The sequence below is a fragment of the Montipora foliosa genome, chromosome 12 (genome assembly GCF_036669935.1).
Source record: "Montipora foliosa isolate CH-2021 chromosome 12, ASM3666993v2, whole genome shotgun sequence".
NCBI lineage: Eukaryota > Metazoa > Cnidaria > Anthozoa > Scleractinia > Acroporidae > Montipora > Montipora foliosa.
This window is the reverse complement of record NC_090880.1, coordinates 25,884,568-25,902,067: the sequence shown is the minus strand read 5'-3', so window position 1 is coordinate 25,902,067 and position 17,500 is coordinate 25,884,568. Positions and strand designations below refer to the sequence as shown.

Genomic DNA, 17,500 nt, shown 5'->3' with positions numbered 1-17,500 from the left:
CAAAACTGTTGTGGTCACCAAGTTGGAACAGGAGGTTATTCAACCTCGTTCCCAGGCTCTCCCCTCTCTGCCTCCCAACGACAAAGTAGGCATAGAAGAGAGACCCTGGGAACGAGCTTGGGGGTTATTAACGAAATTTATGGTTCACACTGCAACCAGGTTGACGATCAGTTTGATAAAAGACTCAAAGGAACTGGGACGGCATTGATGTGTCAAGCTCCAAAACAACGGCGTTGATGGTACCGGTTGGTGGTGATAATTCTAGAATTACCCCTCGAAGTTGTGCAGTTAGTTTGGAAAGCATGCTCTCACAAAGCAGTTTTTCTTGTTGCAAAGAAAAACCGACTTTTGATGCTCTTTCAAAGGTGTACCAAACTAATGTTTGGTCTGTCCGTTGTGCTCATCGTAGTATCCTACACGCGTTACGTGCCTTTGTCCATCCTTTTCTCATGTTGTCTACAATAAAAAATCGACAGTACGGCGTCGTAGCCTTCTGTAGCTATTTCATGATCATGATCATGACACGGGATGGAGTAACTGCAAAATCCCCAGCCACTATTGCGTTGTTTTTGCGACATTCTTTGGCAAGTGGCAAGTCCTATAACAATACTTAATTACAAGTTCGCCAAAGGCGAGGTCAATAATTGTTTTAGTATGATGACATAGGAGATTCTTTGAAATATATGCATTTTCTTTAAAGGAAACTTATTTCCCAGAGGAAATAAATGGATTTATGCTAAGTGTCACATGCTTAGTGAGTTATTTCCCATGTTGCAGTTTGGACATTTCTGTCATCCGGGATTTTCTGGAGATCATTCACCATTTGTGCAAGCTAGGCGGAGGCTGATTCAACAGAGTCAAATCAAATTTCCCTCCCCACCCTCCCTATTTTTACTTTCTTGTGGATGTCGTGTGTCCCCTCACCTTTGCTGGGATGATGTCTTCTATATTTGGGTATTTCCTAGGTTACCATGCTGATTTTCAGTAAACGGCCTAACCCATCAGGGCTTGGACAAAATATCCCAAACAAATGTGGTATTATTAGTGTCCCAACAAACGGAGCTCGCCCAGAGCAATGCCTTGCCAACAATATCGGTCAGACTGTATGGAGCATGGAGCATGAAGCATAAAACAATTAATTTATTCGTCTGTCAATGGCCATTTAAAAAAAAAACCGCTTAGGTGATTATCGCATAATAATCACCTCAAGTGCAACCAATCAGCGCAGAGAATTTTCAATAATCCGGCCTATGTAATTGTGGAGTGTTTTCACTCACGTGATCAGTAATCTTGTTTTGCCACCGAAATTTGTCACCCATGATATTAACTATTATAACAATATAAGACTATTTACAAGTTGGATAAGAATTACAATTATGTAATGAATCTAAGGCTTAAAAATCTAAGACTAAGAAATATATATGTCGGTGCGAAATGTAGTTAAAACTACGAATTAAGATATTTGCTCATTGCTGAGATAAAAGATCTTTTATAACGATCAGTGCGAAAACGTGGCAAGGTGAAAGTACGCAAGTGTCTAAGATTGTAAGAGGCCTTGTGTCTTGGGGGGACAAGATTGCTAAAACGCTCATCACTTAAAATTGATTGAAAGAGTTTAAGACATAGTGTTTCACGTCTAATCGACGACGATCTTGGTTTTTTATCGACGTGTTTACAAGGCAGCTAGGGTTACCCTGGCGCTAGGGTAACCCTATCTGAGTGCTAGGGTTACCCTAGCTGCCTTGTAAAGGCTCTGCTAGGGACAACTCGCCTACCCGGGACAACTTTTTAGCGGTTTCCATTATGTTTGCGATTCTGGCGATTACCAAGCTTACAAAATTGTCCCGGGTGGTAGGATAACCCTACCTGTGAAATTTTGTTTGTAAACCCGGCCCACGCTGTCTTTGACCCTCCTGCAAGGGTTACCCTACCTGCTTGTAAGCAGGGTCTTAACAAACTACCTCTTTAAACAGGCTACGGAGTAAAATTAATAAGTAAAATTCTGTTGGGATAAATTGCATAAGTGAATATGAAAGCTAAGTTGCAGAAAAGATTGAAGGACTGGAAACTCTTTCGCCGATTTCACTTGCTGACATTTTTTCTTTCCGCAAGCAGTACTTTACATTTTCTCATGTAAAAACCTCTCTTAATTCAAAGGTATCAATCACGTCCAGGTAACATTTCAATGCCAGAAGATCCGAGTTCGCTTTCGTTTCCGATTTATAATTCGTGAATATTAGGTGCCAACTATATCCCCACTCTCTCTGCTCACTTTGATCAGCGATTTTTCCAGCTCAAGTTCAGTTTGATAAGTAATATTTGCTAGTAAGTAATCAACGTTACGTAGTTTTCGAAGCTGTATAATGATTTTCTGCATGGGCTGTCCTCGGTGTTAAAACCTGTAAGATTAATTCATTGTTTCTTTAGCTGTTGTTAGCCAGCGTTAAATCTTATCAATTAAATCGTATCTTATTTGTAAGTATAATGTCTTTTATAGCATAATGTATAATGTCTTTTATAGCATCGATCGAGAAAGCACTGGACTCCATCGTTTGATCTGAAGCAGAAACTCCGTCAACAGTAAAGCCATAGTGAGTAGCGTTTGGGAGTACCGTGGATACAAATACCTGATCTATTTCCATATGACTACAACTGATGTCTCTTTCTTAATGTCCTGGAACTTAGAGCACTTATTCGCCTTCACCAGAAATAACTTGTTTTTTTAAACATAGAAACTGCACTTACAGTCACTTTGAAAAGAAAAAAAGTGACACCTAATTTAGATGACAACGCGGCAAAATGAGTGCGCAGGCTTGAGCCACGCGCGAATCGTTTCCACGCGCGAGGGACTGGTACCAATCAAATGTGCCATAGAAACAACAGCGCGGCAAAATGGCGGTAATTTAAATTCTCTGTGTTTGTTTTCATTTTGCGATGATAAGGACAACACTACTTGAGGGTCGTCAAGGGGTAAAATGGGAGCTGGGATTTGCCTTTTTTAGAGGCTGGGAAATGGGATTTTGTGCACTGGGACTGGGATTCATGAAACAAAAACAATAGAAAAATGGGAATGGGATTTCAATTTGAGCAACACAGGCTGGGATTGTAGGGACTTGAGCTGGGATTGAAAAAAACAATTTGGGATTAACTGGGATTAGGACCCCCCCTTCACGACCCTCCTACTTTGATAAGGTTTAAATTTTGAAGTGAGCTTCCTGAAAGACTAATCTTCCGTGTCCCTTTTCAAACCAAAAAACTATAGTTCAAACCAGGAGAATTTTACCTTGCATTCGAGCGCTAGAGCAAAAGGACGAGGTTCGTAATGTTATTAGTCGCGATGGTCTCTGCGTTGGTAAACTTCTGGGGGGAAAGCTGTGCACTGAGAAGGAAACGCGGGGTAAACATCTGCAAGGGCAAGGGCAGAATGATAATTCCTTTTGCGAAGATGGCTTATGTTGCGTCTGTTGAACGAGGAAATCGTCTGTTTGTTTCATTGGAATCGTTTGAGAGTGAGAAATAAGCTTAAGTTCGTTTAATGCCCGCATCCCACTCATTCGGCAACATGGATAAGTCACTTCCCTGCCCTCCATTCTCATATTTTACAACACCAGTTACTTTTACAAGAGCGAGGCAATAAAATAAACAAAATAAGTCTTAATTTTAAGAGAGGATCGCAAAAAAGTTTTAGTTTTGAAACTAAGTATAAATTTGACTCCAATGCTACTTGATGTTTCCCTTTTACTTGGAGTTTGGTAGTGGTCCATCGCTGAAAATATTTTTTCAGCATTTTTCCTGTAGCCGGCTGGTAACTGTAATTTGTTTCTCCAGCATCGTCGATCACCTTGTAGAGCCTTGCTGGGATGAGGGTGGGGAGACATGAGAATCATGATAATGAAACATAGAAAACATTCGACTGCGTGTGTTTGGAAAATACTCATTTCACGTTTGCATGCATTGCACCAGCAAATATCCAGCCTAAATTTTGCTCTGTGTGTAACGATACTGAGAGAGGAATGTAATCATACATCCAGCAAGACTAGAGGCATTCTGCTTCATACTCTAACATTTTATTATGCACAACTGATCCAGTCTCACTACCCAATGATAAACCCACAATGGCTCTATCTGGACCCACAATGACTCTATCTGATTCATTTTCAACAACAACTACTATGGTATGTGTTACCACAAAATACAATATACAGTAACTCAAATATCTCTGTAATTTTATTGTTGTAAGTACCGTATATTCATTATTAAGACTATTACAAGTAGGAGCATTCTCAGAAGTTAATATCCAAACTCATGCTTAGCAAGAGAAAGACTAGAATAACATACAGCTGTATTAATGAAAGCAAGACAGTTTACTTGAATAAAAAAACCAAATTATATTTGCTTGGTCAAACATTGACTTAGAAGGTGTGGCAAGTAAATAATTATCGTCCCTTTTCTAGACAATTTTGAAGAGCTGTTTGGAAAGCATCTTGTATTAATCACTGACATGCTCACATCTGTGATGTTTAATTTGCAGTAATACTGTTGTCATCATGCAGGATCTCATGCAGGAAAAAATGAGAGATGAATAACAACCCTGGCTTTATTCATCACAAAACTAATAAAATATTGAACCCTGAACTCCTCATCACAATCTCTGAAAACAATCTGGAATGTTGCTTGCCATGCATGGTTTGACCAGATCGGCACACACACACCAGGAAGAGTTTTAGACTTAGGCACTGGAATAAGAATAAATGACATGTTTAAGACACAACAGGAAACTGATCAAAGTAAAACAATAATATTATTATCACTTGGTCATTTTCATGCACAGATGTCACTTAAGATACTTGAAAAAAACCTGGAAATCTGTGTCCTATTTGTAAAGATCCCTTTATTAAAAAAAAAGTAAACTTAACTGACTCCCTTAATAAGAAGTTTTGGTAACAGCAGTTGTGGTGTTCAAGGTTGTCACAGTGGTCATGGTGATCACAGTAGTTGTGGTGGTTATGGTGGTGACAGTGATCGTATTGGTCACAATAGCTGTGGTGATCAAAGTAGTTGTGGTGGTCACAGTAGTTGTGATGGTCATAGAGGTCAAAGTAGTTGTGGTGGTCGTGGTGCTCACAGTAGTTGTGGTGGTCATGGTGGTCACAGTAGTTGTAATGGTCGTGGTGCTCACAGTAGTTGTGGTGGTCGTAGTGATCACAGTAGTTGTAATGGTTATGGTGGTGACAGTGATCGCAGTGATCACAGTAGTTGTGGTGGTAATGGTGGTCATACTGGTCACAGTGGTCGTGGTGGTCACAGTAGTTGTGGTGGTCGTGGTGCTCACAGTAGTTGTGGTAGTCATGGTTGTCACAGTGGTTATGGTGGTCGTGGTGCTCAAAGTGGTCATAGTGGTTACAGTAGCTGTGGTGGTCAAAGTAATTGTGGTGATCGTATTGGTCACATTAGCTGTGGTGGTCATGGTGGTCGTAGTGGTCACAGTAGTTGTGGTGGTTATGGTGGTCACAGTGATCGTAGTGGTCACATTAGTTGTGGTGGTCATAGTGGTCACAGTAGTTGTGGTGGTCATGGTGGTCACAGTAGTTGTGGTGGTCGCAGTGGTCACAGTAGTGGTGGTCTTGGTGGTCACAGTAGTTGTAATGGTCGTAGTGGTCACAGTAGTTGTGGTGGTCATGGTGGTCACGGTGGTCGTGGTGGTCACAGTAGTTGTGGTGGTTATGGTGGTGACAGTGATGGTATTCGTCACAATCGCTGTGGTGTTCATAGTGGTTGTGGTTGTCACAGTACTTTAGGTGGTTGTAGTGGTCACAGTAGTTGTGGTGGTCATGGTGGTCACAGTGGTCACAGTAGTTGTGGTGGTTTTGGTGGTGACAGTGATCGTAGTGGTCACGGTAGTTGTGGTGGTCGTGGTGGTGAAAGTGATTGTATTGGTCACAATAGCTGTTGTGGTCATGGTAGTCGTAGTGTTCACAGAAGTTGTGGTGGTTATTTTGGTGACAGTGGTCATAGTGGTCACAGTAATTGTGGTGGCCGTGGTAACCACAGTGGTTGTGGTGGTCATGGTGGTCACAGTGGTCATAGTGGTCGTAGTGGTCACAGGAGTTGTGGTGGTCACAGTAGTTGTGGTAATCATGGTGGTCATTGTGGTCGTGGTGGTCACAGTAGTTGTGGTGGTGACAGTGATCGTATTGGTAACAATAGCTGTGGTGGTCATGGTGGTCGTGGTGGTCACAGTAGTTGTGGTGCTCGTGGTGGTCATAGTGTTCATAGTGGTCACAGTAGTTGTGGTGGTTATGCTGGTCACAGTGGTCGTAGTGGTCACAGTAGTTGTGGTGGTCGTGGTGGTGACAGTTATCGTATTGGTCACAATAGCTGTGGTGGTCATGGTGGTCACAGTAGTTGTGGTGGTTATGGTGGTGACAGTGAACATAGTGGTCACAGTAGTTGTGGTGGTCATGGTGGTGACAGTGGTCATAGTAGTTGTGGTGGTCATGGTGGTTACAGTAGTTGTGGTGGTCGTGGTGGTCACAGTAGTTGTGGTGGTTGTGGTGGTCGTGGTGGTCACAGTGGTCGTGGTGGTCACAGTAGTTGTGGTGGTCGTGGTACTCACAGTAGTTGTGGTGGTCATGTTTAATTTGCGGTAATACTGTTGTCATTATGCAGGATCTCATGCAGGAAAAAATGAGAGACGAATAACAACCCTGGCTTTTTCCATCACAAAACCAATAAAATATTGAACCCTGAACTCCTCATCACAATCTCTTAAAAAGAATCTGGAATGTTGCTTGCCATGCCTGGTTTGACCAGATGAGCTCACACACACACCAGGATGAGTGTTAGTGGTTATGGTGGTCATGGTGGTCATAGTGGTCACAGTGGTCGTGGTGGTCAGAGTAGTTGTGATGGTCGTAGTGGACACAGTAGTTGTGGTGGTCATAGTTGTCACAGTAGTTGTGGTGGTGACAGTGATCGTAGTGGTCAGAGTAGTTGTCGTGGTCATGGCGGTCACACTAGTGATAGTGGTCACAGTAGTTGTGGTGGTCGTGGTGCCCACAGTAGTTGTGGTGGTCATGCTTGTCACAGTGGTCGTGGTGGTCACGGTAGTTGTGGTGGTCGTGGTGGTCACAGTAATTCTGGTGATCGTATTGGTCACATTAGCTGTGCTGGTCATGGTGGTCGTAGTGGTCACAGTAGTTGTGCTGGTTATGGTGGTAACAGTGATCGTAGTGGTCACAGTAGTTGTGGTAGTCATCGTAGTTACAGTGGTCATAGTGGTCACAGTAGTTGTGGTGGTCATAGTGGTTACAGTAGTTGTGGTGGTCGTGGTGGTCACAGTGGTCGTGGTGGTCGTGGTGGTCGTGGTACTCACAGCAGTTGTAGTGGTCATGTTTAATTTGCAGTAATACTGTTGTCATTATGCAGGAACTCATGCAGGAAAAAATGAGAGATGAATAACAACCCTGACCTTTTTCATCAGAAAACCAATAAAATATTGAACTCTGAACTCCTCATCACAATCTCTGAAAACAATCTGAAATGTTGCTTGCCATGCATGGTTTGACCAGATCGGCACACACACACCAGGAAGAGTTTTAGACTTAGGCACTGGAATAAGAATAAATGACATGTTTAAGAAACAACAGGAAACTGATCAAAGTAAAACATTAATATTATTATCTCTTGGTCATTTTCATGCGCAGATGTCACTTAAGATACTTGAAAAAAACATGGAAATCTGTGCCCTATTTGTAAAGATCCCTGTATTAAAAAAACTAAACTTAACTGACTCCCTTAATAAGAGGTTTTGGTCACAGTAGTTGTGGTTTTCATGGTTGTCACAGTAGTTGTGGTGATCACAGTAGTTGTGGTGGTTATGGTGGTGACAGTGATCGTATTGGTCACAATAGCTGTGGTGGTCAGAGTAGTCGTGGTGCTCACAGTAGTTGTAGTGGTCATGGTGGTCACAGTGGTCGTGGTAGTCACTGTAGTTGTGGTGGTCATGGTGGTCATAGTTGTCACAGTAGTTGTGGCGGTTATGGTGGTAACAGTGATCGTAGTGGTTAGAGTAGTTGTGGTAGTCATCGTGGTTACAGTGTTCATAGTGGTCACAGTAGTTGTGGTGGTCGTGGTGGTCACAGTAGTTGTGGTGGTCGTGGTGCTCACAGTAGTTGTGGTGGTCATGGTTGTCACAGTAGTTGTGGTGGTCATGGTGGTCACAGTAGTTGTGGTGGCTATGGTGGTGACAGTGATCGTATTGGTCACAATAGCTGTGGTGGTCATGGTGGTTGTGGTGGTCACAGTAGTTGGGGAGATCGTAGTGAACACAGTAGTTGTGGTGGTCAGAGTAGTTTTGATGGTTATGGTGGTGACAGTGATCCGTAGTGGTCACAGTAGTTGTGGTGGTCATGGTGGTCACGGTGGCCACGGTAGTTGTGGTGGTGGTGGTAGTCAAAGAAGTTGTGGTGGTGACAGTAATCGTACTGGTCACAATAGCTCTGGTGGTCATGGTGGTCATAGTAGTTGTGGTGCTTGTGGTGGTCACGGTGGTCATAGTGGTCACAGTAGTTGTGGTGGTCGTGGTGGTCACTGTAGTTGTGGTGGTCATGGTGGTCACAGTTGTTGTAGTGGTCACAGTAGGTGTGGTGGTTATGGTGGTGACAGTGATCGTAGTGGTCACAGTAGTTGTGGTGGTCGTGGTGGTCACAGTAGTTGTGGTGGTCGTCTTGCTCACAGTAGTTGTGGTGGTCATGGTTGTCACAGTAGTTGTGGTGGTCTTGGTGGTCACAGTAGTTGTGGTGGTTATGGTGGTGACAGTGATCGTATTGGTCACAATAGCTGTGGTGGTCATGGTGGTTGTGGTGGTTACAGTAGTTGGGGTGGTCGTAGTGAACACAGTAGTTGTGGTGGTCAGAGTAGTTGTGATGGTTATGGTGGTGACAGTGATCCGTAGTGGTCACAGTAGTTGTGGTGGTCATGGTGGTCACGGTGGCCACGGTAGTTGTGGTGGTGGTGGTGGTGGTATTCAAAGAAGTTGTGGTGGTGACAGTAATCGTAGGGGTCACAGTAGTTGTGATGGTCATGGTGGTGAAAGTGATCGTATTGGTCACAATAGTTGTGGTGGTCGTGGTGGTCACAGTAGTTGTGGTGGTTATGGTGGTCACAGTGGTCGTAGTGGTCACATTAGTTGTGGTGGTTTTGATGTTGACAGTGATCGTACTGGTCACAATAGCTCTGGTGGTCATGGTGGTCATAGTAGTTGTGGTGCTTGTGGTGGTCACAGTGGTCATAGTGGTCACAGTAGTTGTGGTGGTCACTGTAGTTGTGGTGGTCATGGTGGTCACAGTGTTCGTAGTGGTGACAGTAGGTGTGGTGGTTATGGTGGTGACAGTGATCGTAGTGGTCACAGTAGTTGTGGTGGTCGTGGTGGTGACAGTTATCGTATTGGTCACAATAGCTGTGGTGGTCATGGTGGTCATAGTAGTTGTGGTGGTCATGGTGGTCACGGTGGCCACGGTAGTTGTGGTGGTGGTGGTATTCAAAGAAGTTGTGGTGGTGACAGTAATCGTAGGGGTCACAGTAGTTGTGATGGTCATGGTGGTGAAAGTGATCGTATTGGTCACAATAGTTGTGGTGGTCGTGGTGGTCACAGTAGTTGTGGTGGTTATGGTGGTCACAGTGGTCGTAGTGGTCACATTAGTTGTGGTGGTTTTGATGTTGACAGTGATCGTACTGGTCACAATAGCTCTGGTGGTCATGGTGGTCATAGTAGTTGTGGTGCTTGTGGTGGTCACAGTGGTCATAGTGGTCACAGTAGTTGTGGTGGTCACTGTAGTTGTGGTGGTCATGGTGGTCACAGTGGTCGTAGTGGTGACAGTAGGTGTGGTGGTTATGGTGGTGACAGTGATCGTAGTGGTCACAGTAGTTGTGGTGGTCGTGGTGGTGACAGTTATCGTATTGGTCACAATAGCTGTGGTGGTCATGGTGGTCATAGTAGTTGTGGTGGTTATGGTGGTGACAGTGATCATAGTGGTCACAGTAGTTGTGGTGGTCGTGGTGGTCACAGTCAGTTTGATGGTCATGGTGGTCACAGTAGTTGTTGTGGTCATGTTTAATTTGCAGTAATACTGTTCTCATCATGCAGGATCTCATGCAGGAAAAAATGAGAGATGAATAACAACGCTGGCTTTTTTCATCACAAAACCAATAAAATATTGAACCCTGAACTCCTCATCACAATCTCTGAAAACAATCTGGAATGTTGCTTGCCATGCCTGCTTTGACCAGATCAGCAGACACACACCAGGAAGAGTTTTAGACTTAAGCACTGGAATAAGAATAAATGACATGTTAAAGACACAACAGGAAATTGATCAAAGTAAAACAATAATATTATTATCACTTGGTCATTTTCATGCACAGATGTCACTTAAGATACTTGAAAAAAACATGGAAATCTGTGCCCTATTTGTAAAGATCCCTTTATTAAAAAAAAAACTAAACTTAACTGACTCCCTTAATAAGAAGTTTTGGTAACAGTAGTTGTGGTGTTCATGGTTGTCACAGTGGTCGTGGTGATCACAGTAGTTGTGGTGGTTATGGTGGTGACAGTGATCGTATTGGTCAAAATAGCTGTGGTGGTCACATTAGTTGTGGTGGTCACAGTAGTTGTGATGGTCATGGTGGTCAAAGTAGTTGTGGTGGTCGTGGTGCTCACAGTAGTTGTGGTGGTCATGGTGGTCACAGTGGTCATAGTAGTTGTGGTGGTCATGGTGGTTACAGTAGTTGTGGTGGTCTTGGTGGTCGCAGTTCACAGTGATTGTCGTGGTTGGTCAGAGTAGTCGTGGTGGTCGTAGTGGTCACAGTAGTTGTGGTGGTCATGATAGTATTGGTGGTTATGGTGTTGACAGTTATCATAGTGGTCACAGTAGTTGTGGTGGTCATGGTGGTCACAGTAGTTTTGGTGGTTATAGTGGTGACAGTGATCGTATTGGTCACAATAGCTGTGGTTGTCATGGTGGTCGTGGTGGTCACAGTAGTTGTGGTGGTCGTAGGGGTCACATTAGTTGTGGTTGTTATGGTGGTGACAGTGATCGTAGTGGTCACAGTAGTTGTGGTGTTCATGGTTGTCATAGTGGTTGGAGTGGTCACAGTAGTTGTGGTGGTCGTGGTGGTCATGGTGGTGACAGTGGTCGTGGTGGTCACAGTAGTTGTGGTGGTTATGGTTGTTACAGTGGTCGTGGTGGTGACAGTAGTTGTGGTGGTCATGGTTGTCACAGTGGTCGTGGTGGTGACAGTAGTTGTGGTGGTCGCAGTGGTCACAGTAGTTGTGGCGATAAGTCTGAAGAGGAAAGACGACTCTGCCAGCCGCCTGGACATTCTTTGATTTGCGCTCATCCAAAGAAATGGATGAGTCAGCCCAGTTGCGACTTGTCAAACCTGTTTTTTAAATTTTTGCGCATGATCAATCTCCATGATAAATATTATTAAACCAGCGTGGCAATTTTAAACTTTCTAATTAAATTAATTAATTCGAATTGTAATTATGATTATTTTATCTATTTATCTTCTTGTTTCCGACTTTAAATTGTACATTAACTATGAACTGAGCAAATAAAATCATATTGTATTCTATTCACAATCCAATACGTCACTATTTAGTAGATCTAAAAATAGAAATATACGGAAAGGGTTGACTCAAGGGTACAATACAGATGGAAGCTCCGGGTAATGCACTCCTGGTTCCATTTATTATCTGGCTCTCCCTCGTGAAATACCTTTTTGCTAATTTTCTAAGCTGACTGGTAGGAGTCGTTTACGAGTAACCATTCTTGTTGGCCTTTTTCCTTGACTGATACAAATGTTGCACTGTTTGTCGTTAGAGGCAGCTGCAGAAATCTTAGCTCTAGTTAAACAGCTTTAAACTGATGGTTAGCCCTAATTTTTAGCCGCCTCCTCCACTCGCTAAGTACTGTTTGTCGTTAGAGGCAGCTGCAAAAATCTTAGCTCTAATTAAACAGCTTTAAACTGATGGTTAGCCTTGATTTTCAGCCGCCTCCTCCACTCGCTAAGTCACTCGGGGAGAGAGGCGACTATAATTCAGGCTAATTCTCTCGAGGTCCTCGCTGAGATAGCTAGGTATGGCGTGGTGGAACACGGGCGCACAGTATTCAAGTAACGGTCTTACACAAGTACAATAAAAATTCACAATGTCTGATGATGGGACACCGGCATTACGCAGAAGTACTAGAAAGTACATGCGTTTGTTTGCTCTTGTTATGATTTCTCCTATGTGAGTGTTCCAAGTTAGGTTGTTCGATATAGTTAGGATCTTAGCGTTCTGAACAACTCTTAAATTCTTGTCACTAACAACCAATGAATCAAAAGAGTGTTTGAATTTCTCAAAGTCAATAACAAGTTCTTTACATTTGGCTGCGTTCAGTTGCATCAGATTGCATGAAGACCGTTCTGCCACGTAATTGACAGCATGTTGGGCGTGGCTGTCCTTTCCCCTGGGAACGATCTCAGCAATAGTAGTATCATCCACATATTTCCAAGTAGGGACGCCTAGGATCCTCAGGTCGTTAATCATGAGTAAAAATGACCAGGGACTTAATTTGGTTCCTTGGGGGACTACCGCAGGCATCAACTCCCAGCCCGGATAACAGGACGAGGATGGTTAGGAAATTGATAACCCATTGTGCCACGCTCGGGGAATGGAGAGGCTGAGAATTTTCTGAACGAGGATACCGTGGTCGATCAGGTCAAATGCCTTTCGGTAATCGAAGAGTACTACTCGCAAAGCTGCACCCGTGCCGTCCGTGGCTTCCAACCACTGATGAAGCATAGACGTCAGCGCCTGAGTTGTGGATGACTTCGGGATTGCACCGAATTGGTCAGGATCGATTACCTCGAGTACAGCTGGCCCAAAATGTGAGGACACAACAAAGTTCTCTGCCAATTTAGAAATTGACGTGGTCAGCGAGATAGGGCGTAGATGCTTGCTGATGTCTTCGACTTTCTGTTCCTTCGGAATGGGAACTACATCCGCCGACTTCCAAGTTTGAGGGAGTCGCTGCTCGGAAAAGCTGGTATTTAGAACTGTTATAGGGCTAGCGAGAAGGTCGGCGTATTCGGGTAGCAGCCAGCTGGGTACACAGTCCGGTCCAGGCGCCTTGTTAGGGTTGAACTTCAAAAGGGCGTTTAGCACAGCAGACTCAGTCACCTGTAACACATCCGCCGGCTCAATACATCGGCTGACCTCAGCGGACGGGGGTCTCACAAGGCGCGTGAGGCCCTACATGGGCTCAAGGAATGCAGCGTTTATCATATTAGCGAGGACCTGAGGTGAGCATGAATCAGCGCGAAAGGCGGTCTGTTTGGATAGAAGTTCTTCTAACCCTCACGCAGGAGTCATACCGGCGATTCGTTTGACAAAGCTCCACCACTGACTGGGTTTAGATTTCTTAAGATGATTGACCTTCGATTCAAAATACCGACGACGCAGGATCTTAACGTTGTACCACTGACCGCTTTTGCATGTATTTCTTCAATCTCATGCCCAAAGTCCTCAGGCTCTTTGGTCAACGGGTTGTTACCAGAAGAGACTTTGGGATCATCGAAAAAAATCGAGCTTGTTGATTGGCTATTACGTTCCAACTTCAAAAGCGCCGGCCCACAAACCGTCTCAGATTTTGTAGGAAAATGGTATCCATTATCCCAGAGTTTCTCCTGGCGACCCGCTAACCAATTAAGATTGGCTCTTTAAAAGGAGCCTGAGGACCTGGATTCAAGATTGGTTTTTCTTGAACTAATTGTTGAGGAGCGAACAGCAACATCACCAGAATGCACTGCGCCACGAACAACCCAAATAAATAACGAGGACGTCATGAACCTGGTTGTTTTTCGACAGGTGAGTGATGGAGGCGTCCCAAAAAATGTTTTATACATTTGTTGATGAGTATCGTGACATATCTCCTCTTTTTGGAGAGAGTTTACACATCTGAAGGATATGTGAATGTTTTGTGAATCTAGAAAGATGTTAAGTTACATCAATGTCTCGCTTTCCTGCAGAAAATTCTGGCATCTGAACTTTGAGTTTAGTATTTCATCGTTTTGCGCAGTTACGTCTCCTTAGTGGAATTCTTCAATCACCAGAAGACCTGTGATGAAATCATCGTTAGTCAAACTCGTAGTGTGATTAGAAAACTGCTGTGATTCATGCATTTTAATTGAAAAATTGACTTAAGGTAAGCTTGTCATTCGCTTCAAGCCGTAGCATTATCATGATGGACGCGTCCTCAGCCTTATTCTTCCGACATTTGTTGATGAGTACCAGGTTACAATTTCACTTCTTTCTGCAGACAATTTAGACATCTGAAAATGGTTTTATTCAAATAGCGATTTATCCTCTGTTATGGTTATGGTGTTGGATTTATAGACCACTTGCAGATGTCATCATAAAGGCAGCTGTTTCTTCTCAGATGAACTCACGACCTCCCGCACGACTCAATTCCCGCACGGTTGTCCAATGCTCAACAAACTGAGACAACCGGTCAGCGGTTTCTGAATTACGGTTAATTAAGTCGAAAGGGCACTCTGTGTCCTTCATATTGCTTAGTACACTTTGGCACTTAGTTCTTGGTTTGCACTCACGTGATCAGACGGCCATGCTGGTGTACAAAACAAGAGCAAAATGTAGCTCGCGTTTAGCATAATAATAGCGCCAAATTCCCAAAAGACGTTTTCGCTATTGTTCAGTACACCAACACGGCTGCCAATGACTTCAAGTGCAAGCCAAGTGTTAAATGATTCTGCCATTTATGAGAACGGTTAGTGGACACTGATTTGCTAACAGTCCGTTTCCACTAAGCCTTTTCACTTACCAGGTGAATCTGAGGGACAAAATGTCCACCACGCATACACAACAGATGAAAATGATCACCGGAGGTTCTTTCCATACCGAGAAATCAAGTACTGATTTTATTTTCGTGGTAATATGTTCATCTTTTCTATCTTCACTGGAATCCCTTTTCATTAGGTTGACTTTGTCTTTATCTGTCTCCACGTTGGGATCAAAGGTTACTGAAAGTGAGCACGTGAAAAGAGCAACCCCGGCCATTATGCGACAGGTCGCCTGCCAACCTGTCGCTGTTATAAGGGCCTCTAGTGTGGGGCCCAAAATGAGAACACCACCCCTGTGCCCTGAGGTAAGCACCGCTGTGGCTAAAGACTGTAGCTTCTTAAAGTACTGGCTCAATACTACCAGTCCCACGGAAAATGTGCAACTGCAACCCACAGCAAACAGAAAACTGTAAGTGAAGAAGAGAACAAAAATGTTCTCAACAAATGAACTAGCTATCAAGCCCACGGCACAGAATACTCCTCCGATTACAGTCGTGATGCGACAACCAAATCGAGAGATGAGAGCAGTCGAAAAATGGCCGGTGAAGAAGGTCAATGCTATGGCAACGGAACCAAGGCATGCTATAATCAAACAAAAAGAAAAAAAATCTTCATGGCGGTCTTTCTTAAACAAGATTCGCTAATAAAATAGCGGTACTCTAGGAACAGGTCTTAAAACTCTCAGAATATGAATGTTACGTCAACTAAGAAATCCGGTTTTAAGATATAAGTTTCAATGGTGTTTACCGCGGTGTTTAGCGAAATTCTGATATAAAGAACTTGATAGAGTACGAGTTAGCATTCTTTTAATTGTTGGCAAATTAGCCCTTGTTGCCTCGTTCCAGGTTAATGTTCTTTTGAATTTTAAGTTTAAGAACGAGGCAAAAAAGGCCAATTTGCAAGCAAACAAACGTACACTAAATTGGAGGCCATTTTGGAATAAGGTGTATGAGGCTTTGTGTCAGCATCACTGTTGTTAGTGCCAGTCTCCGATGTAGTTGACAAAATTGGATCAAAACTGACGAGGGTATTGGAAATCGGTACTAAGCTATGGCAAATTAAGCTCTTGACATAACAGCCACTAATGTACCTACCTGCAGTTTCTCTGGATGACTTGAAATAATCCATCAACACTGACTGGAAAATTCCAAAGCTAAAAAGAAACCCGAGCGATGAAATCCAAGTCATCGTTGCACAAGCACAGACCAACCATGACCACAGACTGTCACGTTTACGAGGAGGACCGGTGGAGCAAAACAATTGAGAAATGGCCATAAATTTCACGGTGACTTCTGTGGAATGCTTTAGATCTTGACGTTTGGACGCTTTGGCGCGGATGGGTTTTGTGTTCAATGAATACTCGAGAATACTCGGTTTGTTTTGGAGTGGTGAATCGCGTGTGCAAACTACTCTTGCTTTTCACTCGTGATTCGGATTTCGTTACATACAGAGCGGGTAATGAAACTGTACATCAACAGTTCAAATGAAGCAAAGAAGAAAACAAAATACGAATGTATCTCGAAACAATTGCTCCGAATTTTTGGGTAAAATGAATAGAAATTTAAAATTTGTTCTGATTGGAGAGGAATATACAACCTTTTAAGTCTAACATATGCAGTTTAAACTCATGCTTTTAAAATTTATTCAGGAATGAACAAAGGCTTCAAAGAAAAAGAAAAGAAATCTGAGAAGTCTTAGGCCTTCGAACATTTCTGAATAAAATTTGAAAGCAAGAGTTCGAGGTCATTAGCGGAAAACGGCATATATTAGACTTATTAAAGGTGTGTATATGTCAAACTAAATTTCCTTTCGAATGACTGGCAAAACTCGATCGAAGTCCGCTTTTGCTTTTGTAAAAAACGACTTGCGAAACGTATTATGCTCAAGTCATAACGTACCCAAAAATTTGTTTTACCGTAATGGTGAGCCATAACGAGGTTTAAAGTAAATGCGAAAGGACAACGACGATATATTGCCTTAGGCCCTGTTTACAAGGAGGGAGGGTAACCCTATTGCTAGGGTTACCCTAGCAAGAGTGTTACCCTAGCACCACCCTGCAAGCAGAGCCTTTCTTTTGCTTGCTCGATTTTGGCGTTCTCGAGAAAGGCTCTGCATGAATCGAGTAAGATCTTTATTGAATATGCGCTGCATGTTGCCAGGATACACTCTCGAACCCAAGCCTAATATGCCAGATCTCGCCGCCATCTTCGTTTTTCATGGTACAGCGGGCTCAATTATAACCATCGGTTTTGTCACTAAAGGGACGCTCGCACTGGAATAACCGGTTTGACGAGAGAAAACAAGATTGACTAGTCCAGAAGCTCGGGCTGCGGCGGCTTCAAAGAGTTGACGCGATTCGGGCAGAGCCTACTTTTTTCTTTACTGAGGAGGAGAAAGTTTCTCCTCCTCAGTAAAGAAAAAGACAAAAGGAGGCTCTGCTCGCACGGTGCCCTAGCACTCACACATTTCGTCTTTTTTCATCGACGTGTTTACAAGGCAGCTAGGATTACCCTGGCGCTAGGGTAACCATGTCTGAGTGCTAGGGTTACCCTAGCTAGGACAACTCGCGTACCCGGGACTGTCACAACTTTTT

General features: G+C 43.5%; 3 protein-coding genes and 1 pseudogene across 3 annotated transcripts; 3 read left to right on the top strand and 1 right to left on the bottom strand.

Annotated features, from left to right (window-relative positions):
• Positions 1-3,445: 3,445 nt before the first annotated feature.
• LOC137981063 (loricrin-like) lies at positions 3,446-6,743 on the top strand. The gene is made up of 4 exons (XM_068828427.1): positions 3,446-3,509; positions 4,965-5,519; positions 5,799-6,446; positions 6,670-6,743. The coding sequence occupies exons 1-4, from the start codon at positions 3,446-3,448 to the stop codon at positions 6,741-6,743; spliced, it is 1,341 nt and encodes a 446-aa protein (XP_068684528.1).
• A 92-nt stretch (positions 6,744-6,835) lies between these two features.
• Positions 6,836-7,399, top strand: LOC137981061 (loricrin-like). Its single transcript, XM_068828426.1, has one exon. The coding sequence runs from the start codon at positions 6,836-6,838 to the stop codon at positions 7,397-7,399; it is 564 nt and encodes a 187-aa protein (XP_068684527.1).
• An 840-nt stretch (positions 7,400-8,239) lies between these two features.
• On the top strand, positions 8,240-11,926 carry LOC137981060 (loricrin-like). The gene is made up of 5 exons (XM_068828425.1): positions 8,240-8,594; positions 8,794-10,095; positions 10,570-10,721; positions 10,813-11,209; positions 11,886-11,926. The coding sequence occupies exons 1-5, from the start codon at positions 8,240-8,242 to the stop codon at positions 11,924-11,926; spliced, it is 2,247 nt and encodes a 748-aa protein (XP_068684526.1).
• A 756-nt stretch (positions 11,927-12,682) lies between these two features.
• Positions 12,683-16,182, bottom strand: LOC137981059 (monocarboxylate transporter 10-like; annotated as a pseudogene).
• Positions 16,183-17,500: the final 1,318 nt, after the last annotated feature.

What these genes read in the sequence shown, in the direction of transcription:
- LOC137981061 (XM_068828426.1), top strand. Translation starts at nt 6,836, where the DNA reads ATGAGTGTTAGTGGTTATGGTGGTCATGGTGGTCATAGTGGTCACAGT.
- LOC137981063 (XM_068828427.1), top strand. Translation starts at nt 3,446, where the DNA reads ATGGCTTATGTTGCGTCTGTTGAACGAGGAAATCGTCTGTTTGTTTCA. An exon ending in TTCATTGGAATCGTTTGAGA is followed by an intron (nt 3,510 to 4,964) that starts GTGAGAAATAAG and finishes GTGGTGTTCAAG; the next exon opens with GTTGTCACAGTGGTCATGGT. An exon ending in TTATGGTGGTCACAGTGATC is followed by an intron (nt 5,520 to 5,798) that starts GTAGTGGTCACA and finishes ACAGTACTTTAG; the next exon opens with GTGGTTGTAGTGGTCACAGT.
- LOC137981060 (XM_068828425.1), top strand. Translation starts at nt 8,240, where the DNA reads ATGGTGGTGACAGTGATCGTATTGGTCACAATAGCTGTGGTGGTCATG. An exon ending in TGGTGGTCGTGGTGGTCACT is followed by an intron (nt 8,595 to 8,793) that starts GTAGTTGTGGTG and finishes TGGTGGTCACAG; the next exon opens with TAGTTGTGGTGGTTATGGTG. An exon ending in TGATGGTCATGGTGGTCACA is followed by an intron (nt 10,096 to 10,569) that starts GTAGTTGTTGTG and finishes TGGTTGTCACAG; the next exon opens with TGGTCGTGGTGATCACAGTA.